This window comes from Tripterygium wilfordii, chromosome 12 (assembly GCF_013401445.1).
Source record: "Tripterygium wilfordii isolate XIE 37 chromosome 12, ASM1340144v1, whole genome shotgun sequence".
Lineage (NCBI taxonomy): Eukaryota > Viridiplantae > Streptophyta > Magnoliopsida > Celastrales > Celastraceae > Tripterygium > Tripterygium wilfordii.
In genome coordinates, this window is record NC_052243.1 from 1,605,648 (window position 1) to 1,628,542 (window position 22,895).

At 37.2% G+C, this 22,895-nt stretch overlaps 5 protein-coding genes across 7 annotated transcripts; 2 read left to right on the plus strand and 3 right to left on the minus strand.

Moving 5' to 3' along the window:
- Positions 1-331: 331 nt before the first annotated feature.
- LOC120011371 (acetylornithine aminotransferase, mitochondrial) lies at positions 332-2,805 on the minus strand. The gene is made up of 3 exons (XM_038862473.1): positions 2,251-2,805; positions 1,210-1,644; positions 332-1,018 (listed from the first exon to the last, which is right to left on the minus strand). Exons 1-3 carry the CDS (start codon positions 2,665-2,667, stop codon positions 485-487), a joined length of 1,386 nt encoding a protein of 461 aa, XP_038718401.1. The 5' UTR covers positions 2,668-2,805; the 3' UTR covers positions 332-484.
- A 692-nt stretch (positions 2,806-3,497) lies between these two features.
- On the minus strand, positions 3,498-6,630 carry LOC120011004 (F-box/LRR-repeat protein 14). The gene is made up of 2 exons (XM_038861998.1): positions 6,217-6,630; positions 3,498-5,189 (listed from the first exon to the last, which is right to left on the minus strand). Exon 2 carries the CDS (start codon positions 5,152-5,154, stop codon positions 3,751-3,753), a length of 1,404 nt encoding a protein of 467 aa, XP_038717926.1. The 5' UTR covers positions 5,155-5,189; positions 6,217-6,630; the 3' UTR covers positions 3,498-3,750.
- Positions 6,631-6,780: 150 nt separating this feature from the next.
- Positions 6,781-12,870, minus strand: LOC120011002 (BRAP2 RING ZnF UBP domain-containing protein 2). Its single transcript, XM_038861997.1, has 12 exons — positions 12,524-12,870; positions 11,976-12,091; positions 11,394-11,502; positions 11,124-11,247; positions 10,162-10,259; positions 9,639-9,745; positions 9,215-9,461; positions 9,065-9,118; positions 8,743-8,886; positions 8,440-8,504; positions 7,297-7,351; positions 6,781-7,215 (listed from the first exon to the last, which is right to left on the minus strand). The coding sequence occupies exons 1-12, from the start codon at positions 12,752-12,754 to the stop codon at positions 7,051-7,053; spliced, it is 1,515 nt and encodes a 504-aa protein (XP_038717925.1). The 5' UTR covers positions 12,755-12,870; the 3' UTR covers positions 6,781-7,050.
- A 2,105-nt stretch (positions 12,871-14,975) lies between these two features.
- On the plus strand, positions 14,976-18,508 carry LOC120011341. Of its 3 annotated transcripts, none has more exons than XM_038862432.1 (9): positions 14,976-15,196; positions 15,315-15,493; positions 15,742-15,929; positions 16,015-16,299; positions 16,389-16,447; positions 16,549-16,585; positions 16,672-16,743; positions 17,455-17,779; positions 17,898-18,508. In XM_038862432.1, exons 1-9 carry the CDS (start codon positions 15,082-15,084, stop codon positions 18,189-18,191), a joined length of 1,554 nt encoding a protein of 517 aa, XP_038718360.1. In that variant the 5' UTR covers positions 14,976-15,081; the 3' UTR covers positions 18,192-18,508. The 3 variants fall into 3 exon arrangements, with proteins under 3 accessions (XP_038718360.1, XP_038718362.1, XP_038718361.1); XM_038862434.1 differs by having other exon boundaries at positions 15,859-15,929; XM_038862433.1 differs by having other exon boundaries at positions 15,318-15,493.
- A 580-nt stretch (positions 18,509-19,088) lies between these two features.
- Positions 19,089-22,524, plus strand: LOC120011331. The gene is made up of 9 exons (XM_038862423.1): positions 19,089-19,510; positions 19,688-19,872; positions 20,363-20,544; positions 20,647-20,931; positions 21,011-21,069; positions 21,158-21,194; positions 21,298-21,369; positions 21,509-21,827; positions 21,947-22,524. The coding sequence occupies exons 1-9, from the start codon at positions 19,402-19,404 to the stop codon at positions 22,346-22,348; spliced, it is 1,650 nt and encodes a 549-aa protein (XP_038718351.1). The 5' UTR covers positions 19,089-19,401; the 3' UTR covers positions 22,349-22,524.
- The last annotated feature ends 371 nt before the right edge of the window (positions 22,525-22,895 follow it).

Sequence of the window (22,895 nt, forward strand, 5' to 3'; positions counted from 1 at the left end):
TTAGGATATGCTCCTCGTATATTGTAGATTTTCTTGTTTTCAATATCATTTACCAAAGAAAAAAAGAGTTAACAAAGGAAATGATGTCTGTCGATCTCTTCTATCCCAAGATCGATAAGGACAAACCCTAGAGATCCAAAAACGATGTCCGTCGGTTCCATCTGACTTGTTAGCAAAATCTCTTAAATTATTTCAACAGCGATGGAGCAGTGAAAAAAACATATCGAGGCAGGGATTAGCCAAGCAGTTCATGGACAATAACAGAGTCTAACAAACATATGTTACTTTTCCATGAACATTTCAGATTAACATATAAATAAATATGCTATTAAGAATGGGTAAACATAAAGATAGTGAATTTCACCTTAAATTATCTCAGCTCAGTTCAATACTGATTTATTATCTAATTCCCATATTCAAACTTCAAATGCTTACATTTTACATGTATCACCGGTAAAAGAATGCTGGCATCAACTCTCCGGCTTCACTTACTCTCATCAAGTGATGGTAAACATTCTTGAAGAATCTCAGCTGCACGCTGCAGTTCCGGCTCTGAGATTATCAATGGTGGAACCAGCCTAACCACATTCCCTTTCCCAGCTGTCAACACTAGAAGACCAGAATTTCGACAGGCATTAACGAGTGGTGAAGCAGATACGTCTAGCTCTACCCCAATTAGAAGCCCCCAACCTCGAATTTCTTTCACATGTGGGTTTCCTCCTAACTTCTGTAGAAGCAGTTCTTTGAAGTACTGGCCTTTCTTTGAGACACTAGCAAGGAAACCAGGATTTGAAATTTTATCTAAAACAGAAATGGCTGCATTGCAGACAAGAGGCCCACCAGCAAATGTACTTCCATGATCTCCATATTTTATGGTGGATGCAATTCTTTCAGTCACCAAAACAGCCCCAATGGGAAGTCCTCCTGCAAGAGGCTTGGCAAGAGTCATTATATCTGGGAATACACCGTAAGCTTCATGAGCCCACAGATGACCAATCCGCCCAAGACCACATTGAACCTAGTCGAGATGATAAAAAATTTTCATCAGTGTGTTTATCACTCAGCCTGTAATCAGAGGAATGCCAGGGTATTACAAAACATAAAATGCCTATTATAAAACATAAACGTGAGTACTTGACCAAGAGATTTGAACTAATGATCCAGCAGAATTTGTAACATAAGAATAATTAAAAGCGAGCATCTCCCTACCTCATCAAAAACAAGAAGTGACCCAGCATCATCACAAGCACTGCGTAAGGATTGCAGAAATTCCTTTGTTGCACTATATATGCCACCCTCACCCTGAATAGGTTCTACAAATACAGCAGCAATTTTACCACCTTGAATGAGTTCCCTGGAAGCTTGTATATCTCCATACTCCAGGAAAGTAACACCAGGCATGACAGGCTCAAATGGTGATCGATAATATTCTTTGCTTGTCAAAGCGAGGGCTCCTAATGTCCTCCCATGGAAGCTGTTAGTGAAAGAAATGAACTCCACTGGTGGCTGCTTGTCACCAGGACGTGAAAATCTCTGAAACTTCCTCGCAAATTTGATGGCAGCTTCATTTGCTTCTGTTCCCGAATTTGAGAAGAATACACGATCCGCAAATGAACAAGTTACCAGGCGCTTTGCAAGTTCCACCTAAATTAAAAAAACTCCATGGCACTTTCATTGTGAGCAAAATTAAGGACCAAAAAAACTTTAGCCAACAACCTGAAGACAATTTAAATAGCCAGCAGACCGTATGTAAAACATGTCGCATGAGGAGGGTGGGCAATCTTAAATTAATAATTCATGTGCTTCTTGCTTACAGTTAAAACATATTATGCTGCTTCTATACAATTTTCCTTTTCTTTGTTCTTTCTTTTTTACCCTCTTGTACAACATCCAATTAACATAGGACATGTTATCACAAATTCACAAATCACAATCACTTATAACAAAAGAGAGATGAGCCAACTCCAATTTTAACAATCTCCCCCATGAAACCCACCCCTAATTCCAGTATTGACTGTACTGTAAGACTACATAATACAAACTGAGATGCCCGTTATATTGCAAGAATTAACCCAACTCAAACATAATCGTCTGAAAAGTATCAGCAACATCTAAAGAAACAATTCAAAACATAAAATCAGTCCCTTTACACATTACAAAAGAGAGTTCCTATACCATTTTGCATATGCATCATAACCAAAAATAATTGATATTTCAAGAGACCAAGAAGAAGAAGAAGAGAAACGTCACCTGGGGGATCGAATAGTAGACATTACTAACATGCGTGAGAAGATTTGCTTGGTCAGTGACGGCCTTCACCCAATCAGGATCCCCATGCCCAAGTGCATTGACAGCGATACCAGAAGAGCAGTCCAGATACTCTCGACCCTCTGGATCATACAATTTACAGCCCTTGCCGCTGGAGAGCACAACAGGCGCCCGTGCATAAGTCCCCACCAGAACCCTTCCCTCCGCCTCCACCACCTCCTGACTAACACCACCACCACTCGCCCCCAATTTAACACCATCAGCCGCCTTCACATCCGCGTTAACGCACGCCCTCACACAAACCCTCCCTCTCTTGGAATTGAAACATCGGTGGGAATCAGCAGCATTCGCCGGCGATAAAGAGATCGTACGGTTGAGGAAGAGCTGGAGGGAACTCATTTCGGTTTACTCGATTGGAACAATTTCGGTGATGAATCGAGAGAGAGAGAGAGAGAGAGGGGTTGGTGGGAGGAGTTAGGGTTTCTTATAATCGGTATTTTACCTTCAAAATGGAAACGGCGCTGCTGTGGAGGGCGGGTATTCAACGTTGTATTGCCTGGGTTGGTCAAATTAGACAAGTACGCTGAATTGGGGAGTAGCTTTATTTTATTATTTATTTTATTCGGACAAAAGAGAAAATGTCTAGCAATACAAGATCGGAAAATCCACGGTGGACAGAATTTTCAAACTCTCAATTCATGGTAAATTTAAAATTAGGTCATTAGAATTTGTAAAAAAAAAAAAAATCTAAGTTGGTCACCACATAGGGTTGCATGAACAATTTTTTTTTTAGTGTGCACAATCATATAATAATTTTATATACGAGTTGAAATATGAATTGAAGTATTCCTAATTAGGAGCGAATACTTGAACCTTAGTTAGGTATAAAGTTTTGGATTAGAATTCCACCTAAAGAGCAAATTTGTAAGTGACTTAAAATAGGTGTTAAGTCGCACATTTTCTACATGACAATGACAAATGCGTGAGACCCCAATCTATATCCGTCATATCAATCCATGCGGCTCATACCACAGATGATCAAAATAGGAATACAGAATGAATTGTGCAGTTTGTTCTACTGAATTTGCTTGCCAATAAATTGCCTACAGAAGTAAAAAGAGAATTTGCCAATAAATTAGGACTCAACCCACTTTGACATTGTTTATCTCCTGCTTATCATTGTTCAATAAAGAACTCTCATTCCTGCAATTGCAATATGCTCATCTCTGTGACCACAACTATGGCTTTCACACTTCTAAAGTGTAGCTGCCAATATTCCACTTCATAATAAATGAATCAAAAATACCAATGACTGCAACAGATCATTGTAGTTAAGAATGCAATAATGCATATATTACAATCACAAACACAAAACAATTTCAATGTTTGAGATAGAAGCAGAACAAGAAGAACAGAAAAAAAGAACATCAATTTAAATTGAGCAGACCTTGGCGACTGAAGTTTCTTGATTCCAGCAAAACTTCAGTATATCCATGACAAGTCTTGATGGAAAGATACAGATCTGGCAATGCCTTGGACACCTCTTTCAGATATTTGGGGACAATCTTCTACGGCAAGCAATTCCAATTTGTATGATCCGACAAGTGACTTTAATCCGTCATCTGTAACTCCCAAACACTTGCTTAGTCGCAATGTGGATAATCTTGGGAACTGGATCACAAGCTGCAACCCGTCGTCGCTAATTTCTTGGCATTTGACAAGCTCCAAAGTTTCAAGATACTGAGCGGAACAAAGAGCTTCCATCCCGACATCATTGAAGGAATAAACATGGTCAAGCGAAAGTTCTCGAATTGGACATGTTTGGATCAAAGTAAGAATCCCATTCAAAGTAAATGAGGAGAGTGAGGGAAACTCCCCATCAGAAAAGGATATCCCAACAGATTCAAGCAGAGGACAGTTTTGTGCCATAGCTTTTAAACTATCATCGGTCAATCTCATGGTGCTGTTCATCAGAAGAGGCAGGGACAAATCTGAAGGTACTCGGAGGGAAATAGACCGGAGCTTTCTTGATTTTTTGGCTAAGCATATAATATCACAGTCCCTTAGCCCGATACACATTTCCAAATGAATCTTCTCCAAATTCTTGCACTTGCCCAGTACCCAAGCAAGTCCTCTCCCTGGGCTGATGATGCAATTCACCAAGCTAAGCTCCAACATATTTTCACAAGGAACCCATTTGTTTTGCCATCTGTCTACACCTAATCGACCATAAACCTTCATATATCTATAATTAGCATCCACCTCAAACTGCAATCTCTTAAGTTTCTGCCAACTAGGTCCCAGCTTAATTAAATCACCCTCCCCAATCGCTCTACAATTCTTTATTGAGAGTTCTTCAAGTGATTCAAGCTTGCGTAGGTGTTCTAGCCATTCAGTGCTGGTAACATTTAGGCATCGGTTAAGGTGGAGAATAGAAAGGTTTTTGCAGCCAAGAACAAGACTTAATATGCCCCAACCAGAGACTCTTGGGGTGAAATTCAACTTCAAGGCTGAGAGCTTCGAGCAAGAAGCCAGATGACTGAGACCCTTATCAGTGATGAATGTACAATAGCTTAAGGTGAGATCTGTCAGAGAAGGGCAGTTGTTTGAAAGAATGAGAAGCCCTTGGTCATCTAACTGTTTCCCTAGTTTAGACATCCAACCAGAGTAAACTATTTCTACTTTTACCAAGTTGGGAAATCTAATGCAGAGTGAAGTTAATGCTTCAGTAGCAGGATTTAATCCACAACCAACTCTAAGAAAATCCCGTTGCTCTTTCTCCAATTTGTAGAGGCGTTTGCATACTAGTGAAGCAGAATTTCTGTCTACGGTTTTCTTAACCCTGTTCATGATCTCCCATACTAGATGGTCAGATAAATCGTCCATTTGGAACCAGATATTCCTTCTTGAAGTGTAATAACCTGAACCCAAAGCATTAGCTGATATTATCTCTCAATCAGGAAAAAAAAGAGGAAAACATGCCTCATTTACATTTTACAATAATGACTAGTTATACATAGTTTACGCAAAAACTTCAAATGCAAATAATCATAAAATTTTCAAGTAATTACAAAAGAACTTAGTGTCATTTCTAGTAGATTAAAACAAGGTTCCTGACCTCCCTATTTTGATTTCTAATTCAACCAACCACGAAAGAAAAAAGCATACGACTTCAAATGCACATCTATCACAAATTTTTTAGGTCATTCCAAAATGAATGTTTGACGTCATTTCTATTTCAAAATTAAAATCCAAGATTCTCTGCTCTCATTTTAATTTCCAATGCAACCAATCATGAAAGAAAAAAGTACAAACAAGCCGCTCGTAGAAGCCACAATCAAGCATCAGCGAGCCCTTATCTAAGCCTGGCAATGGCATATTTGGAAACCAGACTTATTCAAGTGCTTGAAAAGCACAAACCCGATCCAAGTACCGCTTACAAATGATAAAAAAAACACAACCTTAGTTAATCTAACAAGATTACGAAGCTGGTTAAAATTACTTGCCTATTGCTTAGAAAATCAATCTAGAAAATTCCACAGGAGGTTGGAGAAATCTGAATTAACTATTCAAAAACAAAAACTAAATTGTGGAAGAATCTGGATTAGTTACCGTATTAGACTCAACAATCTGAAACGAAATCACTTACAATTATTCAGAACAGAATTTGTTTATAACAAGAAGGGGGAAGAAAAACCAGGAACGTCTCTAACATATACACATTAAATTCCTCTTTTCCAATACCCAAAACGATTTTAACCATATAAAAGCTATCAATCAAAACAGACAAACAACCATAACAAAAAAAAAAAAAAATCCGCAACACAATAACAAGCAGAAGCAGATAAATTCAAGCAAAAAGGGGGCAAGAAAACAGAGGAATAATTTCAGATCTCATGAATTTTTTTAAACCAAAATTTTGCAGCAATGAAAGAATTGAAATTGTACCTTCGAAAGACAGATGCAATCAGATTTCACTTGAAGAAGCAAGCTGATAGGCAATTCCTAACAAGTTGCGGAGTTCTACGCTGACTGAATAAACGGAAGAATAGGAGGTACCCTACTGCCGAAAAACAGATCAGCTTTACGATGTTCTTAGCGCCCTTGATTTGTCGGTTGGAGAACTCTTATTCTTGCTGATCGTAGTTGGAGAAATGCTTCTTTTTCTTTCTTTTTTTTCCGGGATGGTAGTCTCTGGAAGTGGTTTTTTTGATAAGGCAGTCTGGCAGTGTTATTTATCTCTTTTCCGGTGATGCCATATAAATATCATATCATAGGACCGATTATAATTGACAAAAATATCTTGGTCAGCTAATGGAAATTAATAAGTTTCTTTTAAATCAAAAAACAACAAACTTACTAATTTGGACATCTAATATGACCCCGACCTAAACTGCATTCCTCCCCTCCTCATCGTATCTTGAGGAGAAAATAAGTAAGGCTAGAATTCATTCACCACTATAGTAAAAAAAATAAAATAGTATGCTAATATAGTGGGCAATTAGAAAAGGCTAAAACCAGTCGAAACTCAAAGGGTAGTGCCTCAAGCAATGTGTTTCTATGTGCAAAACTCCTTACATGTTCCAAATGCTCGAAAGAAAATTCAACTTCCCTGTCAGTGTCTGTCTGCTATACAAATTCAAAAAGATAATCGGGATTATCATGAATTGAAAGGCTGTCACAATCTAAAATTTAGACTAGCATTCTCAAGTTCTCCTCCCAAAAAAGCTCCCACTAGTTCCCAAAAGTAAATACATGAGAGACGAACCCACTTCCCCGTAGCTAGTTTCTTCTCCGGCTACTAACTTTTTTGCTCCCTTTGTCGCCAGTAACTGACGAGGACTCCTTTGAAATTGGCAACACGGTGGTACCATCCTTTATTTCATCAGATATTGACATTTGCTCCATTGTCTTCCCAGCCTCAAGATGCAGCATCAAGTCTCTAAGCTGCATGTTCATGTAAAAGCATCAGTTGAAGAGTAGTGCCTAAATTGGTGTGAATCTGTCCGAATGTAAAAGTTATCTTGCCTGCTCTTCCAGCAACGCAATTTTTTCATCCTTCATTTTCAAAGTCCTTTTCTCCCTGAAAAAGTTCAAACTCCAGATGATATTATAACACATACAAAAGTGTAATCCACCATATTATTTATGTCATTCTATCCATAAATTCAGCAGTAATCAAAATCTTACAAGTTTCTCTCCATAAAAATTTAAGGACTGGTTACAGATATGTTACATCAAGTGTGTTCACAAATAACTGAAACCAAGCTGCGTTTACAATAAAACCACACATAGCTCCATGCTTAGAAATATATATAGTTTCGCCTGGATATGCCCAATACTGTGTTCTATGTCGGGACCTGCACTAGAAACTGGCACGAACAGCCAAATCCCTTGACACTAAATTTAAACTACCTCCCAAGCACACGAGAAGCAAATAAAGATTTTTCAGAAGGCTTATTGATCACTAAGAGACATCAAATGAATGGCAATCCCCAACAAAAAAGTAAAATGTCTTGAGCACATAGATGATCAAATTGCACCAGATGTCATCAAAACTGTCTGTATCAATGCAGGGTTCCACAACTCTTTTATGTGCATTGAACAGTTTTCACTATTATTAGTTTGAGTAATTTCTAACCTCACGAAACTTTCTTTGATGTATCTAGAGTTACCAGAATGAATAGAAAGTACTAAAATTACAAATCAGTATGCCTTTTTAAAAGAAATCATTGCTTTTGCACCTTCCAGCCGCTTGTTTTGAATTGAAAGCAACACAATTACCAATCAGAATCAAGCTAGCAGGAATGCTGTTTACCCAACGCAAATAATTATTGCTAACTGCTAAAATTAGTTGCTGAGCAGGATGTTTACCTAAGCAAATAATTATTGCTAATTGTTAATGGAAACTAATGTAAAATCAGTTGCCCTAGTATAAATAATTTCAGTACCATTTATGCAAAATAGATAGATGAAGCTATAAGTTTCATGGGACTGTTACCCAGGAAGCACCTAAAAATAATTCCACATAACATTGGCCAAAAGATTCTCTGAACCGCTGAGAAAACTTCTCACAATCAAGAAGGCTGAGAAAAAGTAATGTGCCAGTGCCATTGAAATTCCCGACATAAAAAAATGGAGGCCAAGTGGATTTTGTTGTAAAAGTCATACCTCTCCTCAATTTCCAATATCTTTGCTTTCCATATCTCCTGATTTTTCATAAGATTCTCATTGAGCTACACACAAAGAAACAAAAGAGGTTGGAAATTCGCATAATAGTAAGAGACTAATATGAGCGTAATTTTGAAAGGGGGAAAGATTTGGTATAAACTATAAAGTAATACAATGACTTTCACAATTTTGCAGTTTATCAAAACAATATAAACATGGAATCACTTTGCAAATCATTAATGAGTAAAAAATATGTATGAAAGATTCTAAAAGAGCCACTCCTATCAGACAAGTAATACTTACATCATTAAGAATTTCCTTCTCTTTGGAACATCTATCCAGCTTAGCCTGCATCTTCTGCAGTTTTTGAGCCATAGCCTTTTTAATAGCCACAGAAATCTCCCTTTCAGTTTCCTCTTCAACTCCTTGAAGCAAATTCTCAAAATACTGCATTCAAAAAAGAACATATGAATCTACAAGGCAGAGTGGCAGACATGAAACAGGCAACCACAACTCAACCAACAGCACATGCACATAGAGTAACAATGAAGTAAGATAACCAATATAAGCATTTTAAGGGATACAATAGTCGTGTTGACCCAGCTCAAGCAAAGAAAATACTTACTATTTTTTGGTTCTCAAGTTGGGATGCAAGAAGATCGTTGTACTCATTAACAATCTGTGAATATGTTAAACTGGATTATTTTGGTAGTTACGAACATAATGCACAAAAATCAAACACACAACTATTAGGGAAAAACATGGAACACATTACCGCTTCAACTTTGCTATTCACGATAACCTCACTAATGCCAGGATCTGCAAGGTCTTGACTTCCATAGCTGTCATTAGAATGCACGCAATGGGAATTTAATTCAACCAACTTTCCATCAGTTTTGGATTGAATGAGTCGATGAACATAATTGTCACCAGCATAATCCCAAACACGTTGTGTTTCCAATTCAAGGGAATAGCAATGTTGCGTTTCTTTCCAATGCTTTATGGCATGTCCTCCTTTATACCTGGAAGCATCATTATATATTTTAAGGAGTGGCTGACTGAAGGCACATACCATGCAAAAAGCAACACACATGCATGTTCACTTTGTATGGCATAGCTTATGCATGTACATCCTCTCTCTTGCAAAAAAAAATATATTAGCAACTCAAAGTTGCAAGAGAGGGGGAAATTTTTAGTACCTTCCGCAACCAACAAAGCCACATATAACACAAATCCATAGATTCTCAGAAGTTTGACACACAGAGCATATAGACTTTTCTGGCTGTTGCTGGCAATATCGGCAAACCTGGAATACAATGATTGAATAATCAACTTACATACACTTTCTCCATAAAACTCATTTGCAAGCAGTGTTCACAAATCACCACCGGGCAGCAGACCAAGAGATCCTCAAGAAATTTTTCAAATTTCTATGTTATTTATTCCTCTACTTCGCGGCACAGTTATGGAAATCATCCCAAGGAAGAGAATATTTGCAGCATCACCATCCCCAAGTCACAAACTCTTATAGTTGCTGCTTAAATTAAACTTTTACCTACTCGTCAATTTAATTATCATTACAAGGTGTAATGCTGTTAAAGCACATAAATCTCTTCTTTTTGACCGAATACTGGACCAAAAGGCCTTTGGTCAAAATTCATCTGAAGTCGTATCACTTTAGAGACATTTCTCCTGCAAACCATAGAGATCATAATCACTTACTGGACAAGAAGAGTCTGTCCAATTCGAAATGCAAGAGCAATGGAAAGTATGATTGCAAATTGTAGTGAGAATTCCACCCGTTTCTTGATCTAATTTCTCTGCAACAAAGGTAAAAATAAGATAATATCACTGAAAAGTTAAAACGACAATTTACCATTTGTGTACATACAAGATGGAGAAGGGAGGGGGGGGGGAAAGGTTAATGCACCAGAAGAGCAAGAAAAAAAAAAGTAAAACTATAAAAATGCAGATTTTGGAAAGTGTTATATTATCCAAATGACATGAATCCAATCCCGAGTTCTCAAAAATGAAAATTACTGTTCTATGAATTGCCAAGATCCACAAGGGGTACCTAAAACTGTATCTGGCTCAATGTCACAACTACAACAAAACCACGTCTTTATCCCGGCCATGCCCGCTGGTAAACAAAGAAACCTATAATAATATGCTAATGCTATGCACCAAATCTCATGAAACACTCATAGTGCAGAGGAACACTGCAGTAAATTGTTTGGCTTAGAACGTATATGGAATTGCATGAAAGCCAAAAATATTTACTCATTAATCAAGTATCTTAATATTCTATAAGCCAAAAGATTAATGGTTGTGAGTAAATGACCAAGACAAAAAAACAAGTGCAATGCTAAAATGGTAAACAGGGCAGCTACGAAATTTTTTTATCTAGTTAGCAAGTGATTCTGCAATGCTAATTGACACGTCTCTCCACATATATATAAAAGATAGCAATCAAAATTGGTTAAGAAAACAAACTCTCCATAATGTGGTGGCAAGGTTGTGCCCATTCTTTCACCTCATATCCACAGTGGGGAGAGCCTTATGCACTAGTTACCCATTCTATTATGATGCACCAGACTTGGTTTATTTTTTAATACATTAATGCAAGAGCACTATTCGAGGAAAAAAGTGGAAATCATCGATATATGAATGTAAATTGAACTTACCAAGACAGACTGGACATGAGGGCTGTTCAATTAAGCTTGCAGGGGAAGGCTGTGCATGTTCAAAGGAACCACTGTAACCAGTATACTGTACATCGACTGTGAAAAGCACATGGCACACTTCAACCTGTATTAAGAAGGAAAAACAATAGACATGATAATTGGGAGAAGCTCAACCTAAAATTCAATAAGTGAAGATACCCATGCCATAACAGAGATTTCCTCATTCAAAATGGAAAGCACACGAGAAGCATGAGATAGTGTAGAAGATACCTCTAGAGAATTAAATTGTTTTCCATCAAAATGGCGGTAGAAACTATCTGCAGAATCTTGATTGTCAAATCTTATCAAAATACTATACCGATCTTCCATACCATCATTCCTGAACCACCATGCAAAGCAGCAACAAAACCATCACTAAGTGGCATAACCACCTACAATCACAAGCTACAAGGGAGAAGGGAGGGGTGGGGGTTTTGTCATGCCAATAATAACAATCAGTATTATACACAGAGTTTACACCATCCAGTTCCAAAATTGGGTGATGCTGCGGATGTTCAAGTGATATAAGTATGTAACTCAGTATTGAGCAGAGGTCACAGTTCAAAGATCCACAAAGAATACACTTCTGAGTTCCCACATCAGTTTTGTAAAAGTTGTATCCTCATTTAAAAAGTTTTGTGAGATAGAGAATGAAAGTCATTCAGTATTACCAAAAATCCATACCGCTGACAAATGACAAGCATCAATAAACTAAATCCAATCACAAGTTCCATTAAATGATTCCATCATTTGCTCCTAATAATTCAGTCACTGCTGCCAGATCATCTTCAATACAATGCCATCCAAACTTACCTCACAATTCGCATCTCCAATATATGGTGAATAAACGAGCCAGAAAACTGGCAGAAATCCGCATAGGTCATGTGGTTTGGCACACCATGTACACAGACAGCAGGTTTCCTTCCAATCTGAACAACATTCGAGTAATACAATTAGCAATTACTTCAAATTGAAGATGTTATATTTAAAGATTTTCAATTGAAAGTACATCCAAGGCTTCTAATGCCACTCGTTTAACCCTAACAAAGAAAAGTGTTCTCTTAACACATGAAACTTCTAACTATATTTGACTGAAACTAATTTATATTCGAAAATATTACTAATTGCAAATACAAAAGACAACAAAAAATCAAACGATCATCTCCTGATTTGATTTACAGTTCTACCAAAACAATCTGACCATCGATGGACCCACAATTTAATCCTTCTAAACTGAATCTCAAATATCGTAGCTGTTTCTTTTCCTAAACAACAATTCCCCACCCGCGACAAAGACGCACACATACACGCAATTTATCGATCGACCGAGAAGATAATTGAGAGAGAGAATAGGAGCTCACAGGCAGACTCAAAGAAGCTGTGTCGGTCTCGAAGAGGTGCATGATACCGCGCGTCTCTTCGATCCTAGGGTTTCCAGACGAGAAAGGGTAGGCCTGAGTACTCACGTCGGGGATGTTGAGGATTGAAGAGGAAGAAGAGGAGTCACCTGGATTGCTGGAGATCATCGCCACCGTTGGCGCGAAGCGATCCCCCGCCGGTGTTTCTGTAGGCAGGCTCGAGCTCGGTGACATAATTGTGAATCCTAATGAACGGATTTTCGCGGGGTTTTGGAGAGGAAAGAGATCAACAGACAAGTTGTATGGTATCCGACTCCCGCACAATAGAATTTCTCACGATTTTCTTTCGAATAAGAAATCCGTAAGGGCTTTATATATATATATCAATCATCATTATCAATCATCAATTTATATACATATATAACTGAAAATCGCAAGGCTTCTCCTTAATTCTTGGTGCCACGTGGATGTCTCCATAAAAATCTTACCCATTTTAATTAAACTTGATAAAAAAGAATGATTGACAACTTGAGTGATAAGAATTAATTTTAAAAAAATGTAATGGATAAAAGAAAAAATTAAAATATATTGAAAAACTTTAAGACCCATAATGGGGATTTAATGTTTCATGGAAGTGATTTGATGTTGTTTCAGCTTCACTAAGGTCATGTATTGTTAATTATGAGAGTCTTTTGATATTACTCAATTAATGAAATTCGTTTGTAGTATTTAGTTTGAAAACATTTTGTATGTTTTTTGCATTAATTATCATCATTTTGTGGGAATTTTTGATTGTTTTTATCATTATTTTTGTGTGTTTTTATCATTTTGTGTGTTTTTGATGTATTTTGTGTGTTTTTGTAGTATTTAATTGATGTATTGTGCATGTTTAGAGTTTGGTCAGGTTTAGTAGTCTGTCTGAATTGCAACATACACAACATGAGAGGTTTTTCTCACGCTATATTGTTCCAATGTGTAAATAAATTAAGCTCATTTGGTATTGGAACATGTAACTTGTGACATGAAAGCATGATAGAATTCAATGAGTTGTTGAAGGTCAAAGTGATTATAGGCATAAATCTATCTGTCATACATAACATTTCAAAAATATAAATTCAAAAATCTTATTCTAAAAATATAATTTCAAAAATATTACTTATGCTACATTGTATTTCTCGATATTGAATGCCACTTTATAGAGAATGTTGTACTAACCATACAATATTGTCTCATAAACATGCATTGGTGACCTATAACACTTTGTAGATATTAACGACACAAATAAAAATTGATAAACTCTTAACATACATATTTCTTATGAATCAAATTTCTCACACCCTATTAGAAATTTTTGTTCTTAGCAAACTAAAAAAACGGTATTGTACATATTTTATCTGCATCTTCATCTCACAATTATCTCTATTTTCTACAATTAAAACTCTACTCTACTGCTTTTCATGTTAACAAAGTATTGAAAAATTCTCACATATCTCTATTTTCCAATCAAAATATGTGTCGCGCGCTTCGCGGGCATGCAACTAGTATATACAAAGAATCAAAGCCCAAAGGCCTATTTGAGTATCAATGGTTAATTTAAGTATACTGTTAATGATGTCTTTGTTGGTTTATAAACCTTACTGGAAAGATTTATTTATAATTATCTCTAATAATAATAATAATAATAGAGGTTTAAGTATACATAATCACAAGAATCCAAGCACTGATTAATTCATTCCAGCTAAAAAAAGTTATTGGATTGGGAAACTTTTACGTAATTTTCCTTCAAAAAGAAATTGATTTGACCTCATCACTGCAACACTAAGAAATCATAATTAGATAATTAAGTATAAACAGTTAAAAAAAAAAAAAAAAGACAGAAACCGTCTTTTGTATAAGAGCATCCACAATGGGATGATTTTGAAGTACTTGATATGATACTTTCTTGATAAGTTAAGTGCTAGATGTTCACAATGGATATAATGGAGTGTATTTTAAGTACTTGAAATGTTACTTTTTTGATAAGTATAGCGCTACATGCACACAATGGGTGAAAAATGACGTTTGAAAATTTAGTTGTGGAAAAATGATACTTGAGAGTTGGAGTATGTATATAGTTGATGAATAGTGAAGAGAGATGATAAAAAGGAAGAAAGAGGTGATGAAAAGGAAGAGAGAGATGATAAAAAGGAAGAAAGAGAAGATGAAAAGGAAGAGAGAGATATGAAAAGGAAGAAAGAGATGATAAAAAGGAAGAGAGAGAAAATAGAGAAAGTGAGTATGCAGTGTTGGAATGTATGAAGTGTTGATGAATAGTGTATATTGTGAGATTTAATCATCCAATTAAATTGTGCCACGTAGGATAAAGGAGGAGAGAGAATAATTTTGAAGTGCTTGATATTTCAAGCATAACTGTGGATGCTCTAAACAATTCATCTTCCATGGGTGCGGTGTCCGTTACACTCCTTATTACAGCTACCCTATAAATCCTCTTCTTTTCCTCCCTAAAATTTCTCGACATGCAAGAACCCTTAATTTCAAAACTCAAAAACCCATAACACACAATGTTCCTCATCAAATCACTCATTGTTTCTGCTTTCTTGATTTATTCTTCTACTTTGTTTTCAATCTCTCATGGGTTCTCTGCATCAGAAGAGGCACAGAACACATCTATCGAAGGTACGTATGCTTGATAATGTTTTTATGCACATACATTGTATATATACATATGGGTTGCTGTATTGGGTATGATTTCATTGTAAAGATTTGGTCTTGATACATGGGTTTTGGTATTTAGTAGATTTGAATGAGGAATATGGTGTTGTTGTAAAAGCTGCGGAAAGGTCTGATCTTGAGGAGGAGGAGAAGAATTCAACCATTGTGTTGGCTGCAACAAGGACAATCAGAAGAGACCCCCTTGACCATTTCAATTATTACAGGGGTGGATGGAACATAACTGATTCGCATTATCTTGCTGTGAGTCTCTTCATATTCTTCTTCTAATTTTTCTTTTTTTCTTATTATATGCATCCTTTCGGTTATGTTTGGTTGTCTTACATTGATTCTCTATCTGGGTTTTGCTTGGTTTAGTGTGTATTGTGTAGAACGGAAATTTTGAAGAATTTTCTCAAATGGGGCCTCTCATGGGAATATAGGAGATGGAAGATTGTTATTGCCTTGTAAATGTTTTGGTGAACATTATCTAAATTGTGTTCTTGTTGTAGTCTGTTGCCTACACTGCTGCTCCTCTATTTGGGATTGCTCTCGTCTGGTTTGTGGTTTGGGGTCTATTTCTCATTTGTGCATGCCTTTGTTGCTGCTGCTGCTGCCGCCGAAAGAAGAGCTATGGCTATTCTCAAACATCTTATGCACTTTCAGTTGTCTCTCTCATAAGCTGCATTGTCGCGGCCGTGTAAGTCTTAATTTCCTTAGCACTTCCTGTTTCCTGGTTTGATTTCCTGTCACTAATTTCATTGCTGCGTACTTTTTGTTTCCAGATGTGGATCTGTTTTTCTGTTCATTGGACAGGCAAGGTTCCGACATAGTGTAACAGATACATTGGATTATATAGTGAATACTGCCTTAAGCATATATGATAGAGTGAGGAACTTTTTGATTGCTCTGACGTCGTCTACAGAAATTGCTGTGGATCAAATTGCTTTATCGGCAGATCTCCTGAAGCAAATCGGTGATGTAAACGTAATGCTCAATGTTTCATCGCATCTTCCTCAAGCCCAGTCGCTGAAGAAATCTCTTGACATAGAAAATGTCATTGGTCCTGTGTGAGTTGACGGATCCATTGTCATTTTGTTCCCACAATCACTCCAAGTCTTAAGTTCTTTGTATTTTGACTGGAGCCATTTTCTTGCAGTGGAGTCGCCCTTAACATAGGTGTCGCTGTGATTCTTGTCTTCGCGATTCTTGGTTTCCGTAAGCCCTAACGATGGTGTATTTTACTTCAAAATTCAAAATTGTCCCGCTCACTGCTTTTTCACTCACTATATATTCTGTGTTGTATTTGTTGGTTGCAGTATTTGCACTTTGTGGCATTAAATTCCTTGTGTACATGTACGTAACTGAAGTACATTGTTTTTGTTTCAATTTAACAGCGCCATCTTTTTTTCATTCAATAGACTAATGTTAGACATTTGCAGATTGGAAGTCATAGGGTGGATTCTCGTCACTGGTACATTTATTTTGGCTGGCGTGTTTCTAGTTTTCCGTAAGTAAGTTCCTTCTCTTTGTTTCTGCTCCACTTGTTAATATATTCTCATGGTCAAAAATAATTTGCTGCTCTGATTATTTTTTACCTAAGAACGGAAAACTCATCGTGATAGGCATAGTTGGAGATGCAAACTCGAATTAGATTTCAATAATTGGTAACTGTTTATGTAAAATTGATGTGCATAACATCTTGGATCAACTACTACAGCCACTTTCGAGAATTGATGTGAATTCAATTAACAAAGGGCTGCAGATGGCTTAGTAAAAAGGTAAAGATCTCCCATAGTGGGTGGAGTCGTGGAGAAGCAAGATGTAAGCAGACCTTACCTCACATAATAAGTGGAGAGAGTATTTCCAAGAATTGAACTTGTGACCTTTAACTCTACTACTGGGGGGCCACATGGCGTAGTAGGCTAATGAAATAAGAGGTTCATTTCTTATATCTCTTTGTGAATTGTGAAGCAAGAACTGAAGTCATTCCCTCAGCATGTAGCGCAATAGGATCCACAGGAGGGGTGGATTTCTTTTCACAATGCAAAGAACAACGAAAGAAAACTTCCAAAAAGACTGATACTAATTTAATGAAAAATTATCTTTGCTGTTACTAATTATGATCTTTTGAAATTAATCTATGAAAGACACCTCGAAATTAGCATTTTAATCTATCATTGCATATGCTAAATGACTTTTTTTTTTCTCTGGCCACTTGACAGTGTAGTAACAGACACTTGCATTGCAATGGATCAGTGGGTGGAAAACCCAGCAGCTCATTCGGCATTGAGTGATCTTCTGCCTTGTGTTGACAATGCAACTGTCCAAACGTCTCTGAATGTAAGCAACGGAGTCACCTTTGGATTGGTCGAAGTTGTTGATCAGTACATCACCACTATTGCCAACCAGAACTTCCCAGAAGAAGCTGGACCTCTCTATCACAATCAAACCGGTCCATTGGTTCCTCTCCTCTGCAGTCCATTTGACTCTAACTTGACTAGGCGACGTTGTGCTCCTGGTGAAGTAGACTTCAATCATGCTGGACAGGTATATTTAATCCAATACAGAAAGCATTTGATAAATTGTGCTTCATTTGATTACTATTACTGTGAAGTCAATGAAAAGATATTAAATTTATCGGCCTCCTGGTTGTGTTTTCGTGCAGGAGTGGAAAAAATATGTCTGTCAAGTATCAGCAGATGGTATTTGCACTACTGTAGGGCGCTTGACACCTACGGCATATGATCAGATGATGGCTGCTGTAAACACTAGCAGCGAAATAACTAGTTTTGGACCATTCCTCGCCGATCTTGTTGATTGCACCACTGTCCGGAACACTTTCAGAGACATCAGCAAAACTTACTGTCCTGGTCTGAGACGAAACAGTTTCCGGACCTATATGGGTATGGTAATCGTATCAGCAGCAATGGCTTTCTCTCAGATTTTCTGGTTGTTCTAAGAGAGAGACGACACAGGATTCGTTACAAGAAAACCATATGTATGACTGAATATCCTTTAGTAGGAAGAAGCAGATCATGAGCTTTGAAGAACAGATTATCTTTTATTTGCCAAAAGTCTGACTGTTCTTCCTAACATGTAGGCACAGGCAATAGGAGATTTGACACCATGAGAGTATGATGGAAAACTTTCATTCTGTACATTATTTTGTAGCCTTTTTAATATTACATTATGACAAAAGCTTACACCTTTGTTGCTGACCATAACAGAACCTAATCAGGTAATTTGATTTGGTTTTTTTCCTAAAAGAACTGATAAGGGGCACCTCTTATAACACAACAACTATGCACTAAAATTCTGCATTTTGTTGGGAGTGCATTTCTTCTCTAATCCTCCTGTTTGTATTTCTTCTTTTTAGGATGACGTTGTAGGGGTATCCCGCCCTAGACTTTGCCAGTTTAATACACAATTCCCTTTGATATAAAAGAAGTGTGCATTTTGTTTTATTGAAACAGGTTCTTTCTACCAGTCAAAAAAGAGCAATCAAAATCCCATATTTTGTTACTGGTTTTTTAGATAAGACATTTTGAATCTCACTTTTGTTTTTTTGTTATATCCGGAACACATTATATAAGTTTTACTTTTTAATGTTCAATATAAGTCTAAATTTGGGTGCACAAACAAAAATCTACATTTGACGAGACACGATAAATTGGGTCAAAACCGCGCACACAAAAATCTTCACCGACACTTGATAGTTTACACTCGTCCATAGATCTATATGAATCTAGGAGAAAAATCAAAATAAATGTATTCGCCTTCGCTATTCATTTCTATATAGAATCATATTTACATAACTCTCATTGTTTTTATATATTTCTCACTAATTCTAAGTAATGTGTTTTTAATTCTTCCTCCCCGTTTTATGCTATCTTCTTCGCAAATTCTCTATATCCTTCTCGTCGGGCGCCACTATCTCTACCGGTGTGATACTCTATGGGAGTTTGTGGAAATGTCCGTGTTTTTTGACGGTTCATTCACGTTAAAACCAGAGTCAAATCCTGTCTAATGTCAAGACTAAAAATGGCATGGAAATTGACTGGGTGTTTTCTTCGTCTTCTCCGTCACTTTGACGGCATCAACGTCTATATAAGCACTCATATTTAATTTATTATTAGCATCTGAATTCTCAGAGTCAGTATCCTGCAAGAATGAACACCCATATCAGATTGCAGTCATTGCTTCTCCTATCGATTCTTCTCCTCGTTGTTTCAACGTTTTCAGTCTCAAGTGGGTTTCCTCAAAGACCCCATCTTCGAGGTTTGTCTATCTCCATCACTTCTATGTTTCGTTTGGGTAATGCAATTACTTTGTTCTGTTCATAGTAATGGCTTGTGCTAATTGGGTTTTTGCTCTTGTAATTTTGGTCTAAGCTTTGGTGTTTATCTGTCTTGTTTTCGTCAATTCGTTGTTTCCAATGTCGATTTTGCTGTGTAGGGAGGACCGTCGAGGCTGAGTATGGTGTGGTTTCGTTGGAAATTAGGTCTGTTCTTGAGGAAAATAATGCTGGTGAAAACAATCATATGGCATTAGCTACAAGTAGAACACACAGGAAAGATCCTCTGGATGGTTTGAACCATTACAAGGGTGGATGGAACATCGGCGATAAACATTACTTGTCTGTGAGTTGCTCTAATCCTTATTCTCTCGTCTGATCAATTGGCATGGATATTCACCTCACTAATCCTGTTTTCAAGATTTAGACTTCCTTTTTTGCTCTTCCTCTCTCAATTCGTCTCTCAAACTAGTGAGTTATTTTATGAGATATGATTTATTGGTTTCTCCTCTTGAAAGTGTATGTCTTCTTGATCAGGAATGGCCATTATTTTTTGAATTGAGAACATTGAAAACTCAACCTTCCTATCTGGGTTCTAACATTTGGCTTGAAATTATGAAGTGTTCTTTTTAAGTGCCGATGATTAAAGTTTTCATATTCTTGGAACTAAAATCCCCTTTTTTGGTTTTGAGTTTTTCTAGAATTTCATGCAGATGAAGACTTTATCAATAGCTACTTTGTTCTATATGTATCTTTTGCCATATATTATCTTCCAATTTCAATTGTAGCAATCTGATGAAATGGCTTTCCTCATATTCTGTGGTTTTTTTACGCAGTCTGTTTTGTTCACTGGTGCTCCATTGTTCTTCATTGCGGCAGTTTGGCTTCTTGGATTTGGTCTATTCTTGTTTGCCGTCTGTCTCCATCATTGTTGCTGTCTCCGCCAGCCTTATGGCTATTCTGAAATTGTTTATGCCCTTTCTCTCATCTCCCTCGTATTTTTCACTGTTGCCGCCATGTAGGTTCCCAACATCCTTAATCTCCTCTTTATTCTTTTTTTTTTCTCTGCACAGATGAAATATGTCCAACTCCACTCTTGATTTTCTGTCTGTATTTTCAGCGTCGGGTGCATTGTGCTCTTTGCTGGACAGGGAGCTTTTTACAGTAGCACAAAGGATACATTGGACTATGTTGTATGGCAGGCCGATAACACGGCCATGAATCTCACAACCATATCGAGTTACCTAGATGAAGCTAAGAATATCAGGGTGGACCAATATTCTCTTCTGGCTGAAGTACAAAACAATATCAACAAAGTTCAGAAAAAGATAAATAATGCTGCTAGCACTCTTAATGAAAAGACGGCAGAAAATTCGAGAGAGATACGGAGAGCTTTAAATATCGTGTGAGTATCTTTATACTTTATTAGTTGATCAAGAATATTAGTTGTCCATTGAACTAATATAATGTTATATACCCTGCAGAAGAGTGGCTCTAATTGTACTTTCTTCTGTGATGCTTCTCTTGGCTTTTGCTGGTTTCTGTAAGCCACTAATCTCTTCCATATATGCTAATTGCTCCAAAACACATAACAGTACGGAATGACGGCTTACTTTAACTTTTGGTTGCAGTGTTATCGATTTTCGGCATGCAATGTCTTGTGTACACGTGAGTTCTTTGCTTCTATTTTTTTCAAGCATTTTCCGACTATCATGACTCTTCCCTTTTTTCGTGATTAACAAGATGCTGAATATTACCTGAATGAACGCAGATTTGTGATCATAGGATGGATCCTCGTAACGATCACATTTATCCTGTCTGGCGTATTTCTCGTTCTCCATAAGTAAGTCCATTTGGTCATGTAGAGAACATTCAATTCGCTCTTGATCACAGTCACATCTGTTCCATGAGACATGCTCTATCTTTTCTGGCTTGAGACAAGCTTATATCTTTACATGGGCTCTATTTTTCTGGCTTGCCAGTGTGACTGAAGATACGTGTGTTGCGATGGATGAATGGGTTCGACACCCTATGGCCCATACAGCTTTAGATGACATCCTCCCTTGCGTGGATAATGCAACTGCCCAGGAGACCTTGGCACAGAGCCAAAACGTTACCATCCAGTTGGTTAGCTTTGTTAACACATTGATCAATGTATCCAATGCAGACTTACAACCTGGTTTTCCCCTCTATCACAATCAATCCGGGCCTCCGGTTCCTTTTCTCTGCAATCCGTTCAATCCTGATAGAACCAATCGGAATTGCACTGCCAATGAAGTGAATTTCACCAATGCTGCACAGGTAAACAGATAAAATGCCATGCTGCAAAACATGCATTGAAAAGGCTTAATTTCTCATACGAGCAAACGAATGCAAGAGTGACTTGTAAGTGTCTAACCATTTTTGCACATTGTATGCAGGAATGGATGAATTACGTCTGTCAAGTTTCAGACAACAGTAGCGTTTGCATTACCGAGGGACGATTGATTCCTAAATACTACAACGCCATGACTGCTGCTGCAAATGTAAGTTATGCATTATATCAATATTCACCATTCCTTGTTGGCTTGGGAGATTGCTCGTTTGTCCGGAAAACTTTCAGTGACATCAATGCGGACCACTGTCCTGACCTAAAGAGCAAGAGTAAGTTGATCTACATTGGCCTGGTCATGGTTTCAGCTGCAGTTATGCTGTCTTTGATCTCTTGGGTATTCTACACAAGAGAGAGACGTCACAGGGTATATCACAGACAGTTCATAGCCATATCTGATCAACATTCAATAGAATCACAGCAGAAAAGGGATGCTGAACGTCAGAGCTGATAATACTCCATTCAGATATTATTGTTGTACTGAGTTCCTATAGAAAAAAAAAATTGATACATAGATATCCATTGAATAACACAATTGTAGTACAAACAGTAATTTTTTCACATTCTAGGCTAATTGCATGATGACTAGTTTAACATATAGGCGTTCATGTTAGATTTCTCTCTCAACCTCAGTGTCCTCTCTCTCTCTTCTGTACTAGATGAATGCTTTCTTTTTTGCTGTTTGTTTCAAAAGAAAGTAAACAAGAAAGAAAATTATAATTTTATATGGTTTTTGATGTAAATTAGGGTTTCTTGAAATGTTGAACCATTTTATAATTGATAAATTCAGAATATTCAGATTTCAGTAATGTCAATGAATCGGGACTGGACAATATTTTTGTAGTCACACATTGGATTTTGACCCAACTTACCTTATTATTAGATGGAAAACTTCTATGACCCAAGTTGATTCATTGGGCGTCTACATGCTTGTATGGTTTCATTATCGTTACCAAAAAAACATATTTTCATTATGTCAAATGGGCTGGGACTGGACA